Source organism: Salmo trutta, chromosome 8, assembly GCF_901001165.1.
Source record: "Salmo trutta chromosome 8, fSalTru1.1, whole genome shotgun sequence".
NCBI classification, from domain to species: Eukaryota; Metazoa; Chordata; class Actinopteri; order Salmoniformes; family Salmonidae; genus Salmo; species Salmo trutta.
In genome coordinates this window covers 21,266,665-21,283,295 of record NC_042964.1, presented here as the reverse complement: position 1 = coordinate 21,283,295, position 16,631 = coordinate 21,266,665, and the positions used below count along the sequence as shown (strand labels likewise).

At 42.0% G+C, this 16,631-nt stretch overlaps 1 protein-coding gene, 1 long non-coding RNA gene and 2 other non-coding genes across 4 annotated transcripts; 3 read left to right on the top strand and 1 right to left on the bottom strand.

Annotated features, from left to right (window-relative positions):
* Positions 1 to 4,932: 4,932 nt before the first annotated feature.
* Positions 4,933 to 9,431, top strand: LOC115198457 (myeloid-associated differentiation marker homolog). The gene is made up of 2 exons (XM_029760406.1): positions 4,933 to 4,983; positions 7,993 to 9,431. The coding sequence occupies exon 2, from the start codon at positions 8,140 to 8,142 to the stop codon at positions 8,989 to 8,991; it is 852 nt and encodes a 283-aa protein (XP_029616266.1). The 5' UTR covers positions 4,933 to 4,983; positions 7,993 to 8,139; the 3' UTR covers positions 8,992 to 9,431.
* Positions 9,432 to 14,437: 5,006 nt separating this feature from the next.
* Positions 14,438 to 15,827, bottom strand: LOC115198456 (uncharacterized). Its single transcript, XR_003879232.1, has 2 exons — positions 15,687 to 15,827; positions 14,438 to 14,511 (listed from the first exon to the last, which is right to left on the bottom strand). It is a non-coding gene; the product is annotated as an uncharacterized LOC115198456 (long non-coding RNA).
* Positions 15,135 to 15,208, top strand: trnan-guu (transfer RNA asparagine (anticodon GUU)). Its single transcript has one exon. It is a non-coding gene; the product is annotated as a tRNA-Asn (tRNA).
* A 462-nt stretch (positions 15,828 to 16,289) lies between the features above and the next one.
* trnan-guu (transfer RNA asparagine (anticodon GUU)) lies at positions 16,290 to 16,363 on the top strand. Its single transcript has one exon. It is a non-coding gene; the product is annotated as a tRNA-Asn (tRNA).
* Positions 16,364 to 16,631: the final 268 nt, after the last annotated feature.

The following is a 16,631-nucleotide window of genomic DNA, read 5'->3' as shown; positions in this document are numbered from 1 at the left end:
ACTTCGGGATCAGTGTCCCTTCCACGGGACGGTTGAGCTAACATAGGCTAATGCGATTAGCATGAGGTTGTAAGTAACCAGAAAATTTCCCAGGACATAGTCATATCTGATATTGGCAGAAAGCTTAAATTCTTCTTAATCTAACTGCACTGTCCAATTTTCAGTAGCTATTACAGTGAAAGAATACCATGCAATTGTTTGAGGAGAGTGCACCCTTATGAACATGAAAAATTATTACTAAACAAATTAGGCACATTTGGGCTGCCTTGATACAAAATTTGGAACAGAAATGCAATGGTTCATTAGATCAGTCTAAAACTTTGCACATACACTGCTACCATCTAGTGGTTAACATCTAAATTGCAACTGGGCTGGAATAATACATTATGGCCTTTCTCTTGCATTTCAAAATAATGGTACAAAAAAAATACAAAATAATGGTTGTTTTTTTCTTTGTATTATCTTTTACCAGATCTATTGTGTTATATTCTACTATATTCTACTACATTTCTTTCACATTTCCACAAACTTCAAAGTGTTTCCTTTCAAATTGTACCAAGAATATGTACATCCTTGCTTCAGGGCCTGACGTACAGACAGTTAGATTTGGGCATGTCATTTTAAGCGAAAATTGAAAATAAGGGGCGGATCCTTTTAAGTATCAAAAGTAAAAGTATGAATCATTTCGAATTCCTTATATTAAGCAAACCAGACAGCACAACGTTCTTAATTTTTTTTACAGATAGCCAGGGGCACACTCCAACACTCAGACATGTTTTACAAATGAAGTATTTGTGTTTAGTGAGTCCGCCAGATCGGAGGAAGCAGGGATGACCAGGGATGTTCTCTTGATAAGTGTGTGAATTGGACCATTTTCTGTTCTGCTAAGCATTCAAATGATGGGGGAAAAAACTATTTAGAATAAGGCTGTAACCTAAGAAAATTTTGAAAAAGTCAAGGGGTCTGAATACTTTCCGAAGGCACTGTATCTACCGTAACTTTGAGTGGACTGATCATGTCATCATCCTTTCAAAATCTTAGGTAGCAAGCTAGACAAGCAGTCATCATCATGAATCAAGTCAACAATCTACTGACAAATCCATTTCAAACCTTGTCATATGAAGAGAAAGTATAGATAAAACATATCAGCGCTCATCTGCCATTGGACATTAACATTAGGCAACAAATTGTAAAACGCCAATTCAACAATGAAGGATTTGGAAGGAATCAGTGGCTAACTGCAAGCATTGCAAAGCAATCACTAGCCTGCTATTCAGTGGAGAGGGTGTGTGATCCAAGTCTGGGTTTAAGGGTCTCTTTTCCAGGCTTAAAAGGATAAACATTCACATACAACACCATGGGCCAGAAAAGGTTGAATACATTGGCCATGCTGTCAATCCAGCATGACTTCTGCCGCATTCAAAACAACTGGAAACTCGGAACTGGGAAATCTCAGACTTCAGTCAGTTCAAGACAACTGGAAACTCTGAAAAAATATTAGCACCGACTGGGAAAATACGTTTTGAACGGTCATCCAACTCGGAATTCCAAGTTGGGAACTCGGGCCTCTTTCTAGAGCACCGACCTGAAGATCACTGACGTCATGATTCGACCTTGTTTTTTTTCAGAGTTTCCACTTGTTTTGACAGCACCATAAATCCAGTAAAACATGACAAAGTTTGACAAAATGTGCCCACAAGAAGGACCGCTGCGCCACCTTCCTGTTCAAGTGAGCTCAGCACAACAAGGTGAGTCCAAAAATGTATTGTATGCTGCTGCATAAATTATTTAATATACCAGGGAGATATGTATACTGTAGCTAAGAAAGTAATACTAAGTGTATGTTGTGTAGAAAGCTGTTAGTAGCCCATGTGCCTCACCCTAATAATTTGGTCCCTTTCCCCCTCATAACTTAGCCTATTGTTCTGACTTGGTGGTGCACATGAAGCCTATAGCCTGTTTTAGAGACATTTCATTGTCTGCTTATCTGATCCCTTTATTTATCCTACGGTTCTGACTTGGTGTACAGGTAGAATACTGTAAGAATGGCCCATGTTCTGAATTTTGTCACTGTACATTTCAAAAGTGCTGAGTAAATAGTTATAGTGACTATGTCCGTCTTTGCTCGCTCATTGTCTTAATTGAAATTACAGATTGCCTCTTATTCGCTCATCGTTCCCTTCTGCCACAGTTTGTCCATCTCAATTGTCAGTAGAAACCACATTTGTTTAACGAAGTCAGCCATTTCAGCTATGCTTTTTAAAAAGGGAGTAAATGAGGCTGAATGATCTGTTTCACTGCCAGACAAGGCTCCGCTGATAGCCAGGTGTAGCGGTGGTAAGGATTCACTCCATGGTGCTGAAAAGAAAGCTCTGCTGTTAGGGCCTACATAAAGCTGTCCCAACAGTTTGTGGGCACCGTTTGTCACCGTTATAGTGCAATTAATGTATTGTTTAGTGTTGTGGCTTTGCTGGCATGCATCAACATTTTTTGGGAGGGATATTGGGTCAAGACTTTATTTTCCTTATTATTATCATCATCATTAAATAACCTACCTAAGATGTCATGAGACTTGTAAACTACATAGAATGGCATGAAATTAGCTTCAAAACAACAACATTTCCCTAAATCCTTCAAATTAAACAAAATCATGCTGGTGTTGTATTTAATATAGGCTATCTTAATAAACAATAATAATGAAGAAAGGGGGGCGGGGGCGAGGAAAGTAGGAAAATAAATGGAGCTAGGCAAGGAGGAAAGGAAAGGGAGCAAGGAAAGGAATATAGGAAAGAAAAGGAGGAGTTCACATGAATGTGGTAGGGATTAACCACGGCCAGTAGAGCGGGAAGGAAAGGCAGCTAGGAAATGAGAAATCTAGGAAAGAAAAGAAGTTCACATGTCGGTGGTAGGGATTAACCACAGCCAGTAGATGGCGATAGTATTGGCTTTAGTGACAGACTAATTTTAGCAACAGGATGTAGCTGGATACTATTGTTAAAACTATTGCTGAAACTCTGGACCTGATGGAAACTGTTTCAGCAGACGATGCCTCCCCATACCCTCAAATAGCTCCCACCACTTATCCACACACATCTGGGCCAAGTTCATTAGCCAAACGTTGTCGAACGTTGCAGATAGGAAATGCCATCAGTAGAGCCAACATGATTCCTTGTCCTCCATTACCAAGAAGCATGTTTGTTATAGGTAGCCTAACATTATTTCAAACAGTTCCAAAACGTTGTCCTGCTGAACGCGCCCCTGGTTAAGCCCCCAATTCCAGTTCCAGACATGACCTACTATAAATGAGACATATGACCAAATTGGTGTGGAGTTTGTGAGAAAGTGAGGGGATTCGATTAATCTGTCCCGGGCGCCTGGATGGGCGTGTTTTGCACACAGTGAATGTTGATTGCCTTCGTTTAGGAACCGGGCTGCCACCCGGGCGTGAGCCAGGTGCCCCGTTTAAAGCCCATGATGAAGTCGGCTCAAAACAGAAGTGACATAATTAAGCACGTGGAGAATGAGTATGATTTTCTGTGTTTTCACATGCAAGAGTGATTGTGTTTGATAAAAACGCATTATTTGCCTTCCCAATAAAAACTAGTTTGAAAATTCAAATATATACGTGTGTGTGTGTGTGTGTGTGTGTGTATATATATATATATTATGGGAAAGAGATGTATCTTCCTGGACGATGCATCATGCTGACTGTTCGATTTGAGAAGGGCGCTGGCCATAGACCGTTGCCCCACGGTTCAGCATAATCGAACACGCCCAGTTCTTCGCTGAGCTAAAGGTAACTGCCAACATAAAGGAAACATCCACATAAAGTGTCACAATGAGGCATTGGGCCACCACGAGCCAGAACAGCTTCAATGCACCTTAGCATATATTCTACAAGTGTCTGGAACTCTATTGCAAGGATGCGACACCATTCTCCCATGTGAAATTCTATAATTTGGTGTTTTGTTGATGGTGGTGGAAAATGCTGTCTCAATCACCACTCCAGAATCTCCCATAAGTGTTCAATTGGGTTGAGATCTGGTGCCGGACACAGCCATGGCATATGGTTTACATAATTTTCATGCATATCAAACCATTCAGTGACAACTCGTGTCCTGTGGATGGAGGCATTATCTTCCCATGGGGGCATAGCCATGGTAGTCAAAATAATGACCTGCCCAGCATTCTATACATGACCCTAAGCATAATGGGATATACAATTCTTATTTAAATGAGGAACCACACACTTGTGTAGAAAGCACTGCATTGTATCCAGTGGTGTAAAGTACTTCAGTAAAAATACTTTAAAGTTCTACTTAAGTAGTTTTTTGTGGTGTCTGTACCCGACTTTACTATTTATTTTTTTGATGACTTTTACTTTTACCTCACTACATTCCTGAAGAAAATAATGTACTTTTTACTCCATACATTTTCCCTGACACCCAAAAGTACTCATTACATTTTGAATGCTTGGCAGGACAGGAAAATTGTATAATTCACACATCATCCCTACTGCATCTGATCTGGCGGACTCATTAAACACATGCGTTGTTTGTAAATTATGTTGGTGTGCCCCTGCCTATCCGTAAATTTTAAAAACAAGAAAATCGTGCCATCTGGTTTGCTTAATATAAGGAATTTGAAATGATTTATACTTTTACTTTTGATACTTAAGTATATTTTAGCAATTACATTTACTTTTGGTACTTAAGTATATTTAAAACCAAATACTTTTTTTAGTTTTACTCCAGTTGGATTTTACTGAGTGACTTTACTTGAGTCATTTTCTATTAAGGTATGTTTACTTTTACTCAAGTATGACAATTGGGTACATTTTCCACCACTGGTTGTATCCCTAATTTACTCAAGTGTTTCCATTATTTTGGCAGTTAAATGTAGACGAATTGGTCGCGAGTGTAAAAGTGCGCGCCTCGGCTCCAAAACGGTAACAGGAAGGAAGAAGACCATGCGAGATCAGAGGTAAGAATAACCGTTCTTCTTTAAAATGCTATTTCTATTCCAGTGAAGTCTAGACGAGAAAGAAGGTACAGAAAATACCGTTACTTTCTATTTTTAGTCCAATGAGAATGCCTCAGATACCATAGCATTAATCTACTTAGGTGCAGTGCGTCGCGTCGGCAACAGCCCTTACGCTTGTGCACTCACTCACTCATCATTGATGATCCGTGTGTGTTGGAAATACCATCAACAAGTCTGGTCATGCTTTGATGAACTTTTCTCCCCATGTGTTTCAGTTTGAACATCCTAAATAAAACATTCATAGGGAATTTCTCACTGGCATTAAAATAAACAATAAAACCAGCACTCTCCTGCTAAGAATATTGCAATACTTCCTTTTCAACAGAGAGAGAGAGGGAGACTTGGGCACGTACCATAACTGCACCCATCACATCCTCCTAACCCCCGTTTCACCTCAGTTTAGATTTGTTCCCCAGCCTCTAGATATGAGTAACTAGGCCCCCATCTAAAAGAGAAATGGAATATGGTATTGCCAATGTGGGCCAGTTTCCCAGACACAGATTCATCCTAGTCCTGGACTCGTCTAGGAGCAGCCTTGGTCTAATCTGGGTCCAGTAAACAAGCCCAAGGTTTGTTTAACTCAGTTTTATATCACAAACTTGTCATTTCCATGTGGTCTAGGTCTACGGTACAGTAGGTTAGTAGTATCTGGGCCCCTGTAGATGTGAGATGGAGACATTAGTTCAGCTTCCTGTTTTTCTTCCTCGGCCAGAGAGAAAGGGAGGCTCTTTAAAGCTCTCCTCTGGCTAATAGACTCAGTAAAGAACTACTTAAAGTAACAAAGCCTTAAAGAAGCCAGGTTTAGAGCTTGACACACTGAAGAGGAAGTCAATGTGTTACTGACAAGCATATGATGAGGATGACTGAAGTATCAGTGTACCTTGCATTCAGTTCATGAGCATATTAAATATGAGTCAAAGGCCGCGTCCATAGGGCTCTGGTCAAAAGTAGTGCACTGTGTAGGGAATAGGGTGCCATTTGGGATGCAGATCACGTCTCGAAGTCTTAGGATCTTAGCTTTGGCCCAATGGAAAGGGATGACGATGATGCTGTGTGACTGACAGTGAACACCAATGCCAATAGAGAGCGACGATGTCAAGGAGGAAGTGCCTTCTCAATTCAGTCTGAATTCACTGGCTTTTTATTTCCTCATTACTGTGTGCCTACTCCCTAGCCAAGTACAAGTCACAGCTAGAATAGCTTTTTCTCTCTGACTGCTATATCTTTCTTAGCGTGAGGAGAAGTGGGTCACATTTTATTTGGATAGTCCGGATAATCCATCTGTAGATGCTTTACAGATGGTCATACTGTACTATCAACAATATCTGTTGATAAGGGTTAGGGTTAGCAGATAGTAAGTTGAAATCTTTCTGATAGACTATATATAGTCTGTAAAGCATCTACAGATGGACTATCCAAATTAAGTGTTACTGATAAGTGTAACCTACTGGAGGAGTATAACATGTAACCAGGAGGGGGGGGGGGATATGGTAATCAATTAGTAGGCCTAACAACCATAAAGAGCTGGGTTGAACAAAATTAATTTGTGCAAACCGTAGCAAAAACATTTTACACCATACCGAAAGGTTTTGCACTGGTTAGGGGTGTATTCATTCCTCCGATTCTGATGTGATACGTTTCTTAAACGGACGCAAACAAAACAGGGAGGGACTTAATAGAAACTCTTTCTTTTTTTGTATTTAAAAAATATATATATATTAAAACCATACAATCTACCTGCGGTGAAGCCGCTCAACATTTACGTTACATTCAGTCATCAAGCAGACACTCCCATCCAGAGCGACCCACAGGAGCAACCAGGGTCAAGCACCTCGCCAAAGGGCATGTCGACAGATCTCCCACCAAGTTAAATCGGGAACCCGAACCAGAAACCTATCGGCCCAAGCTCCCAACCTGCCAGGCTCTGCAATTCTTGTTTGAACAAGAGATACTTTGAACAAGGTTTAATTTTCAATTAATCGAAAATGAGACGTGGCTATCTGCACAAAGGCAATTTTTAAACAAGGGATGAGTTTTTCTTAGTAATCTACCTTTTACTTGACCATTTTGGGGTCAAGTAAAACTTTTGTATAAGTGAAGCTTTTAGAGGATTAGTGCTTTTATATTTAATCTCAGCCCACCCAGTTCATATTCATTATATAGATGGGCACGCTTTATCTTGTCTGGTTTAGCATCCCAGATAAAGCAAAATATTTTTTGCTCATATGATTAGAAAAGCAAATCATCTGGGGTAGGCAAGGCCATAAGTAAGTGAAGTAAACTAAGATAGGACTAAGGAGTTAATCAGTGTAATTTTTTCCATAAATAGACAGGTATTTACTTTTCCATGGTTGCAGGAGCTTGTCTATTTTTATTAGTTCTCTATTGAAATTCATTGTGGAGAGCTCATTTATATATTTTGTTTACTTCACCATCAGACATTGTATAGGTAAACTGCAGGGTCATGAAAAAGTTGTCTTTTAAAGATCCAATACTTAATATTGATCTTTAAATGATACTGAATAAAAATCTAATCACTACATGTAAAGTGTTGTTTCCATGTTTCATGATCTGAAATAAAAGGTCCCTGAAATTTCCTATACGTACAAAAAACGCATTTCTCTCAATTTGACAGCACGTATTGTCATAGTGAATACAATTCTCTCATGCATTTAAACTTAGAACTGCGAGTCAAGCCATGTTGATGTAATGTGTGTACTTAAACTGGGAGAGCATGTAATCAGGCATCTCTCTGGGGAGGGAGGGACATGCAGAGGAAAAGTGACTGGGAACCATTTTCAAGAACTGCTCTCATATATGTAGAACAGTCATGTTAATGGTTTCAGTTTCACAATTTCACAATGGTTTCATTTTATTTATTTCTAAATTGGGATGTTCTGTGATTTGCCTGGCCCCTAAATCTTGCTTTGTTTCTTTATCTCCTTGCAGAACCCTGGATGAGAACAGGACAAGTTCAGAGTCTTTTAATTGTATCTGAGGAAGGGCTCAGAACAATAACTATTACGGTGTTCCAGCTATATTACAGTACATATTCCCCACTCCCCTGTATAACTTGACAGTATAACACCTCCCACCATGCCATTGATTGTGCTGCCCACCTCCCAGCTGCTGTGGGTGCGTGTGGCTGCCCAGTTGTTCTCCTGCGTGGCCTTCAGTGTGGTGGCTCATGAGGCCTCTCTCTCCCACGGGTTAGCAGACTGGTGTGTGTTCTGCTGGGCCTTCAGCTTCTCCGCGACCCTGCTGGTACTGCTGGTGGAGCACTTTGGCCTCCAGACCCGAGCCCCTGTCTCCTGGAAAAACTTCCCCATCACCATGGCCTGCTACGCCACTCTGCTCTGCTTCTCCGCCTCTGTCATCTTCCCTGTCTACTTCCTCAAGGGCCAGCAGAACCACGGGGAGGCCCGGGACAGACGCATCGCCTCCACCGTCTTCTCCTGCCTGGCCACTGTGGCCTACCTGTGGGAGGTGACCCTGACGCGGGCGAGGCCGGGCGAGGTGGCGGGCTACATGGCCACGGCTCCAGGCCTGCTCAAGGTGTGCCAGACCTTCGTGGCCTGCATCATCTTCATGCTGGTCAGCGACCCGGTGTCGTACGATCATCACGCAGCGCTCAAGTGGTGCATGGCGGTCTACTGTGTCTGTTTCATCCTGTCGGCGGCCGTGGTGGTGCTGTGTGTCGGGGAGTGTACCGACTTTCTCCCGTTCCACTTCACACGATTCCTGTCAGCCTATGGCCTGCTGGCTGTTGCCATGTACCTGACTGCCACCATCATCTGGCCCGTGTTCCAGTTCGACAAGAGTTACAGCCACAACGAAACCCGGCAGCAGCCAACACTGTTGATGGTTGCGGTTCTCACCGCTCTCAACTTCCTGCTCTACCTGACCGACCTGGCGTACTCTGCACGCCTGGTGTTTGTCAGTGTGTGAGGGAGGGGAGGGAGAGGGAGGTGGGACAAAAACTACTGTGCACAATTCGTTCAGTTGTGAAAGTATTTCTGCATTGCCTTTATCTTCAACAAGCACCTCTTCAAAGGGGGTGACACTCTAGACCCAAACTGTTATAGACCTATATCCATCCTGCCCTGCCTTTCTAAAGTCTTCGAAAGCCAAGTTAAGAAATAGATCACTGACCATTTCGAATGCCACCATACCTTCTCCGCTGTGCAATCCGGTTTCCGATCTGGTCACGGGTGCACCTCAGCCACGCTCAAGGTACTAAACAATATCATAACCGCCATCGATAAAAGACAGTACTGTGCAGCCATCTTCATCGACCTGGCCAAGGCTTTCGACTCTGTCAACCACCACATTCTTATTGGCAGACTCAACAGTCTTGGTTTCTCAAATGACTGCCTCGACTGGTTCACCAACTACTTCTCAGACCGAGTTCAGTGTGTCAAATCGGAGGGCCGGTTGTCCGGACCTCTGGCAGTCTCTATGGGGGTGCCACAGGGTTCAATTCTCAGGTCGACTCTTTTCTCTATATATATCAACGGTGTCACTCTTGCTACGGGTGATTCCCTGATCCACCTCTACGCAGACGACACCATTCTGTATACATCTGGTGGACACTGTGTTAACTAACCTCCAAACGAGCTTCAATGCCATACAACACTCCTTCCGTGGCCTCCAACTGCTCTTAAACGCTAGTAAAACCAAATGCATGCTTTTCAACCGTTTGCTGCCGCACCCGCCCGCCCGACTAGCATCACTACTCTGGACGGTTCTGACTTAGAATATGTGGACAACTACAAACTACAGTCTGGCGAGACTGTAAACGCTCCTTCCAGACTCATATTAAACATCTCCAAAATTAAATCTAGAATCGGCTTCCGATTCGCAACAAAGCCCCGTTCACTCACGCCACCAAACATACCCTCGTAAAACTGACTATCCTACCGATCCTCCACTTCGGCGATGTCATTTTACAAAATAGCTTCCAACACTCTACTCAGCAAAGTGGATGCAGTCTATCACAGTGCCATCCGTTTTGTCACCAAAGCCCCTTATACCACCCACCACAGCGACCTGTATGCTGTAGTCGGCTGGCCCTCGCTACATATTCGTCGCCAGACTCACTGGCTCCATGTCATCTATAAGTCTCTGCTACGTAAAGCTCCGCCTTATCTCAGCTCACTGGTCACCCCCAAAGCCAACACATACTTTGGCCGCCTTTCCTTCCAGTTCTCTGCTGCCAATGACTGGAACGATTGCAAAAATCGCTGAAGCTGGAGACTTATATTTCCTTCACTAACTTTAAACATCAGCTATCTGAGCAGATAACCGATCGCTGCAGCTGTACATAGCCCATCTGTAAATAGCCCAACCAACTACCTACCTCATCCTCAAATTGTTTTTATTTACTTTTCTGCTTTTTTGCACACCAGTATTTCTACTTGCCCATCATCATCTGCTCATCTATCACTCCAGTGTTAATTTGCTAAATTGAAATTACTCCGCTACTATGGCCTATTTATTGCCTTAACTCCTCACGCCATTTGCACACACTGTATAAAGACGTACTTTTTTTATATTGTGTTATTGACTGTACGCTTGTTTATCCCATGTGTAACTCTGTGTTTGTGTCGCTTTATCTTGGCCAGGTCGCAGTTGTAAATGAGAACTTGTTCTCAACTAGCTTACCTGGTTAAATAAAGGTGAAATAAAAAAGCAAATGAAAAGACCATTCTTTGTCTTTATTGTATCATATGGGCTACAGTTGGGCTGATACAAAACAGGTCAAACAAAAAAATGCTGCAATGTGGCTAGAACTGCACCACCAGGGGCATATTTCACAAATGTCACCGATGTATTTCATTACATGGGTTATTGTTAGATGATTGGTTGCAAACGAACTTGATGCTTGGCATCACCCTGCAGAAGAGTTTGTCACCGTAGCAATGTAACGTTGCAACAGCACAGGCATTTAGAATTTTTTTTGAACCAACGTATCTGTAATCTGATCAGCCTGTTGGAAAGCCAGAGTGTCTGGTTGAAATGCTATGCTAATGTGCACTGTAACTGTATTTCTTCTATAAATAAACTCTGTTTTATATCATATTTTATTCCTTGAGTGTTTATGCTAAATGACAAATTACAGTGAGCAACAAAAGTATTGGGACACTGACCATTTGTGTTGTTGTTTTGGCTATGTACTCCAGCATCTTTGATTTGAAATGATATCGGGTGAACTGTTTAGAAACTACAGTACTTTTTGTACATTTTCCACCCATTTTAGGGGACCAAAAGTACTGGGACAAATTCAGTTATGTATTTAAAGTACCGTAAATTCCGGACTATAAGCCGCAACTTTTTTCCCAGCTTTGAGCCTCGCGGCTTAAACAATGACGCGGCTAATATATGGATTTTTATTTTATTTATTTATTTTTTCTCCAAAAAAACATATTCTGTGACGTACTCAGTTTTTTGGCGGCATGAAGCTTTCATTAGACCAATGAAATTGCCAAACGGGTTATGGTCAAACAATTTTTTTGTTTACTGTTTAGATTAAATCGAGCGCTCTTAAACTTCCCATCATTCTGATTACGGTAGTCATTTTGTCACCCTCATCATGGCAAAGACACGGAGAAATGCATATGATGCAGCTTTCAAGTTGAAGGCAATTGATCTGGCTGTTGGATAAGGAAATAGAGCTGCTGCACGGGAGCTTGGTCATAATGAGTCGATGATAAGACGTTGGAAACAGCAGCGTGAGGAATTGACTCAGTGCAAAAAGACAACTAAAGCTTACTGCTAATTTTTTATATTTTTGTTACAAGCCGTGTTTCGTTAATATATTAATGTGGATGCTACCATCATTACGGATAATCCTGAATGAATTGTGAATTACAGTGAGGGGAAAAAAGTATTTGATCCCCTGCTGATTTTGTTCGTTTGCCCACTGACAAAGTCTATAATTTTAATGGTATGTTTATTTAAACAGTGAGAGACAGAATAACAACAAAAAATCCAGAAAAACGCATGTCAAAAATGTTATAAATTGATTTGCATTTTAATGAGGGAAATAAGTATTTGACCCCCTCTCAATCAGAAAGATTTCTGGCTCCCAGGTGTCTTTTATACAGGTAACGAGCTGAGATTATGAGCACACTCTTAAAGGGAGTGCTCCTAATCTCAGTTTGTTACCTGTATAAAAGACACCTGTCCACAGAAGCAATCAATCAATCAGATTTCAAACTCTCCAGCATGGCCAAGACCAAAGAGCTCTCCAAGGATGTCAGGGACAAGATTGTAGACCACAAGGCTGGAATGGGCTACAAGACCATCGCCAAGCAGCTTGGTGAGAAGGTGACAACAGTTGGTGCGATTATTCGCAAATGGAAGAAACACAAAATAACTGTCAATCTCCCTCGGCCTGGGGCTCCATGCAAGATCTCACCTCACAGAGTTGCAATGATCATGAGAACAGTGAGTAATCAGCCCAGAACTACACGGGAGGATCTTGTCAATGATCTCAAGGCAGCTGGGACTATAGTCACCAAGAAAACAATTGGTAACACACTACGCCGTGAAGGACTGAAATCCTGCAGCGCTCGCAAGGTCCCCCTGCTCAAGAAAGCACATATACATGCCCGTCTGAAGTTTGCCAATGAACATCTGAATGATTCAGAGGACAACTGGGTGAAAGTGTTGTGGTCAGATGAGACCAAAATGGAGCTCTTTGGCATCAACTCAACTCGCTGTGTTTGGAGGAAGAGGAATGCTGCCTATGACCCTAAGAACACCATCTCCACCGTCAAACATGGAGGTGGAAACATTATGCTTTGGGGGTGTTTTTCTGCTAAGGGGACAGGACAACTTCACCGCATCAAAGGGACGATGGACAGGGCCATGTACCGTCAAATCTTGGGTGAGAACCTCCTTCCCTCAGCCAGGGCATTGAAAATGGCTCGTTGATGGGTATTCCAGCATGACAATGACCCAAAACACACGGCCAAGGCAACAAAGGAGTGGCTCAAGAAGAAGTACATTAAGGTCCTGGAGTGGCCTAGCCAGTCTCCAGACCTTAATCCCATAGAAAATCTGTGGAGGGAGCTGAAGGTTCGAGTTGCCAAACGTCAGCCACGAAACCTTAATGACTTGGAGAAGATCTGCAAAGAGGAGTGGGACAAAATCCCTCCTGAGATGTGTGCAAACCTGGTGGCCAACTACAAGAAATGTTTGACCTCTGTGATTGCCAACAAGGGTTTTGCCACCAAGTACTAAATCATGTTTTGCAGAGGGGTCAAATACTTATTTCCCTCATTAAAATGCAAATCAATTTATAACATTTCTGACATGCGTTTTTCTGGATTTTTTTGTTGTTATTCTGTCTCTCACTGTTCAAATAAACCTACCATTAAAATTACAGACTGATCATTTCTTTGTCAGTGGGCAAATGTACAAAATCAGCAGGGGATCAAATACTTTTTTCCCTCACTGTATGATGAGTGAGAAAGTTAGAGGCATCAATATCATACCCCACAAAAAAGCTAACCTCCCCCTGTTATTGTAAGGTTAGCATGTCTTGGGTTAATGATATTTGTGCATCTAACGCTCACTCATTGTTATTCACGATTCATTCAGGGCTATCCGTGATCATGGTAGCATTGCATCATTTCAAATCCAAAGTGCTGGAGTGCAGAGCCAAAAATTAATAAAAATGGGCCACTGTCCCAATACTTTTGGAGCTCACTGTATGTGAGAGTCTCAGTAGTCTTGTCATCATGTAGGGTGGGTATCTTTTTAGTACTGTAAGTAATCGCTGTTGTTATTATTATTTATTGCTTGCTGTTTTTCTAGCAATTGGTCATGTAGTTTAGTTGATTTGTGTAGTTTTTGTTAATCAACTTAAGCACTTCTTGTTTGGCCACAACTGCGTGGCCAAACACGACTCCCACACCATCATTAAGTTTGCTGACAACACAACTGTGGTAGAGCTGATCACCATCAATGATGAGACAACCTATAGGTAGGAGTTCAGAACTGGCAGTGTGGTGCCAGAACAACAACCTCTCTCTCGATGTGAGCAAAACAAAGGAGCTGATCATGGACTACAGAAAAAGGTGGGATGAACAGGACCCCATTCACATCGACAGGGCTGTAGTGGAGCGGGTTGAGAGTTTCAAGTTCCTTGGTGTCCACATCACCAACGAACTATCATGGTCCAAACACACTAAGACAGTCGTGAAGAGGTCATGACAAAACCATTTCCTCCTCAGGAGACTGAAAAGATTTGGCATGGGTCCCCAAATCCTTAAAAGGTTCTACAGCTGCATCACCGAGAGCATCCTGACTGGTTGCATCACCGCCTGTATGGCAACGACTCGGCATCTGGCCTAACAGAAAGCTTGCTTTTGACCTGCTGTGTTGACTGTTGTCACATGTGATTGGTGTGTTGTTGAACATGAAAGATGACAAGTTCCTATACCTGCTGCTATACTATACCTAAATGGCTGTCAATGGTCTCTGATCTTCTGTTACTCAATAGCTTGATCATTCTGTGGTCTCCATGGAACATAGCATTTATTCATATTAATCCGGCTAGTATGACAATGTAAATTATGTCAATCTGGCATGAAAACCCTTAGCATTTAAATGTATCTCGCTTGAAGGACAATGTTGGTCCAGTATGTGTGTGTTTTTGTAAATATGTGTGCCTATACGCCATGAAAGTGACTCGCCATTACACCATTCTTCCGGGGTCAGTCCCCTAATTATTTTGAATGGGCTTAGCGATCATATATTACATTCGTGAAAACGCAGTTGTTTAAGATGTATATTTATCAAATTATATTTGTGATTGTGGCTGAATTTACTCCTGCCAGATGCCTTTTTATATAATGTTGCGCTGACGAACATTGTGCTACATTTTTGCCCTTTTAAGGCCATTAAAAAAGCTAATAAACGTTAGAAAACTACAGGGCTACTTCCTTGAAAATGTTGCGGCACTTTCGATGCACGTTGACACAACCATTGGAACAAAGTGTTGTTGTTTCGTAAACTCCATGTTCAGTTGGATGAGATCACGGATGGTCAGCGATCACGTCTCAGGGTCAGACACATAATAAGTCTCTGTGGCGCAATTGGTTAGCACGTTAGACTGTTAATCTAAAGGTTGGTGGTTCTAGCCCACCCAGTGATGAGAGTTTTCAGTTTGTTGTGCTCCATGATGCGGATGTGACATCCTGGACCTGTAATGAGATTCCCTGTTACTTTGTCCTGCTGAGGGTCAATACCAACACAAGCCTCTCGAGTGCAATCAGTTTGCGTGTTTGACAATCTATCTAAAGATTGGTGCTTCGACACCACCCATGGATGACATTTTTCAGATTGTAGCGATGTGAAACTTCCTGACTTGTAGTGATCTTCCATGAGACTTTGGCCTGCTGAGGGTCAATATAATCACAAGTCTCTGTGGCGCAATTGGTTAGCGCCTTTCGCCGGTAGTTTAAAGGTTGGTGATTTGAGCCCACCAAGAGATGCTATCTTTCCATTTATAGTGATGTGGAAAGACCTTCCTGGACTTACAGTAAGCATGCTTTTGACCTGCTGTGTTTCCTGTTGTCACATGTGATTGGTGTGTTGTTGAACATGAAAGATGAAAAGTTGCTATACTATACCTAAATGGCTGTCAATGGTCTCTGATCTTCTGTTACTCAATAGCTTGATCATTCTGTGGTCTCCATGGAACATATCATTTATTCATATTAATCCGGCTAGTATGACAATGTAAATTATGTCAATCTGGCATGAAAACCCTTAGCATTTAAATGTATCTCGCTTGAAGGACAGTGTTGGTCCAGTATGTGTGTGTTTGTGTGAATATGTGTGCCTATACGCCATGAAAGTGACTCGCCATTACATCATTCTTCCGGGGTCAGTGTCCTAATTATTTTTGAAAGGGCTTGGCGATCATATATTACATTTGTGAAAACGCAGTTGTTTAAGATATATATTTATCAAATTACATTTGTGATTGTGGCTGAATTTACTCCTGCCAGATGCCAATTATATAATGTTGCGCTGACGAACATTGTGCTACATTTTTGCCCTTTTAAGGCCATTCAAAAAGCTAACAAACGTTAGAAAAGTACAGGGCTACTTCCTTGAAAATGTTGCGGCACTTTCGATGCACAAAGAGTTGTTGTTTCGTAAACTCCATGTTCAGTTGGATGAGATCACGGATGGCCAGCGTTCAAGTTTCAGGGAAAGACAAATAACAAGTCTCTGTGGCGCAATTGGTTAGCGTGTTAGACTGTTAATCTAAAGGTTGGTGGTTCGAGCCCACCTAGGGACGAGAGTTTTCAGTTTCTTGTGCTCCATGATGCGGATGTGACATCCTGGACCTGTAATGAGATTCCCTGTTACTTTGTACTGCTGAGGGTCAATGCTAACACAAGCCTCTCAAGTGCAATCAGTTTGCGTGTTTGACAATCTATCTAAAGATTGGTGCTTCGACATCACCCATGGATGACATTTTTCAGATTGTAGCGATTTAAAACTTCCTGACTTGTAGTGAGCTTCCATGAGACTTTGGCCTGCTGAGGGACAATATAATCACAAGT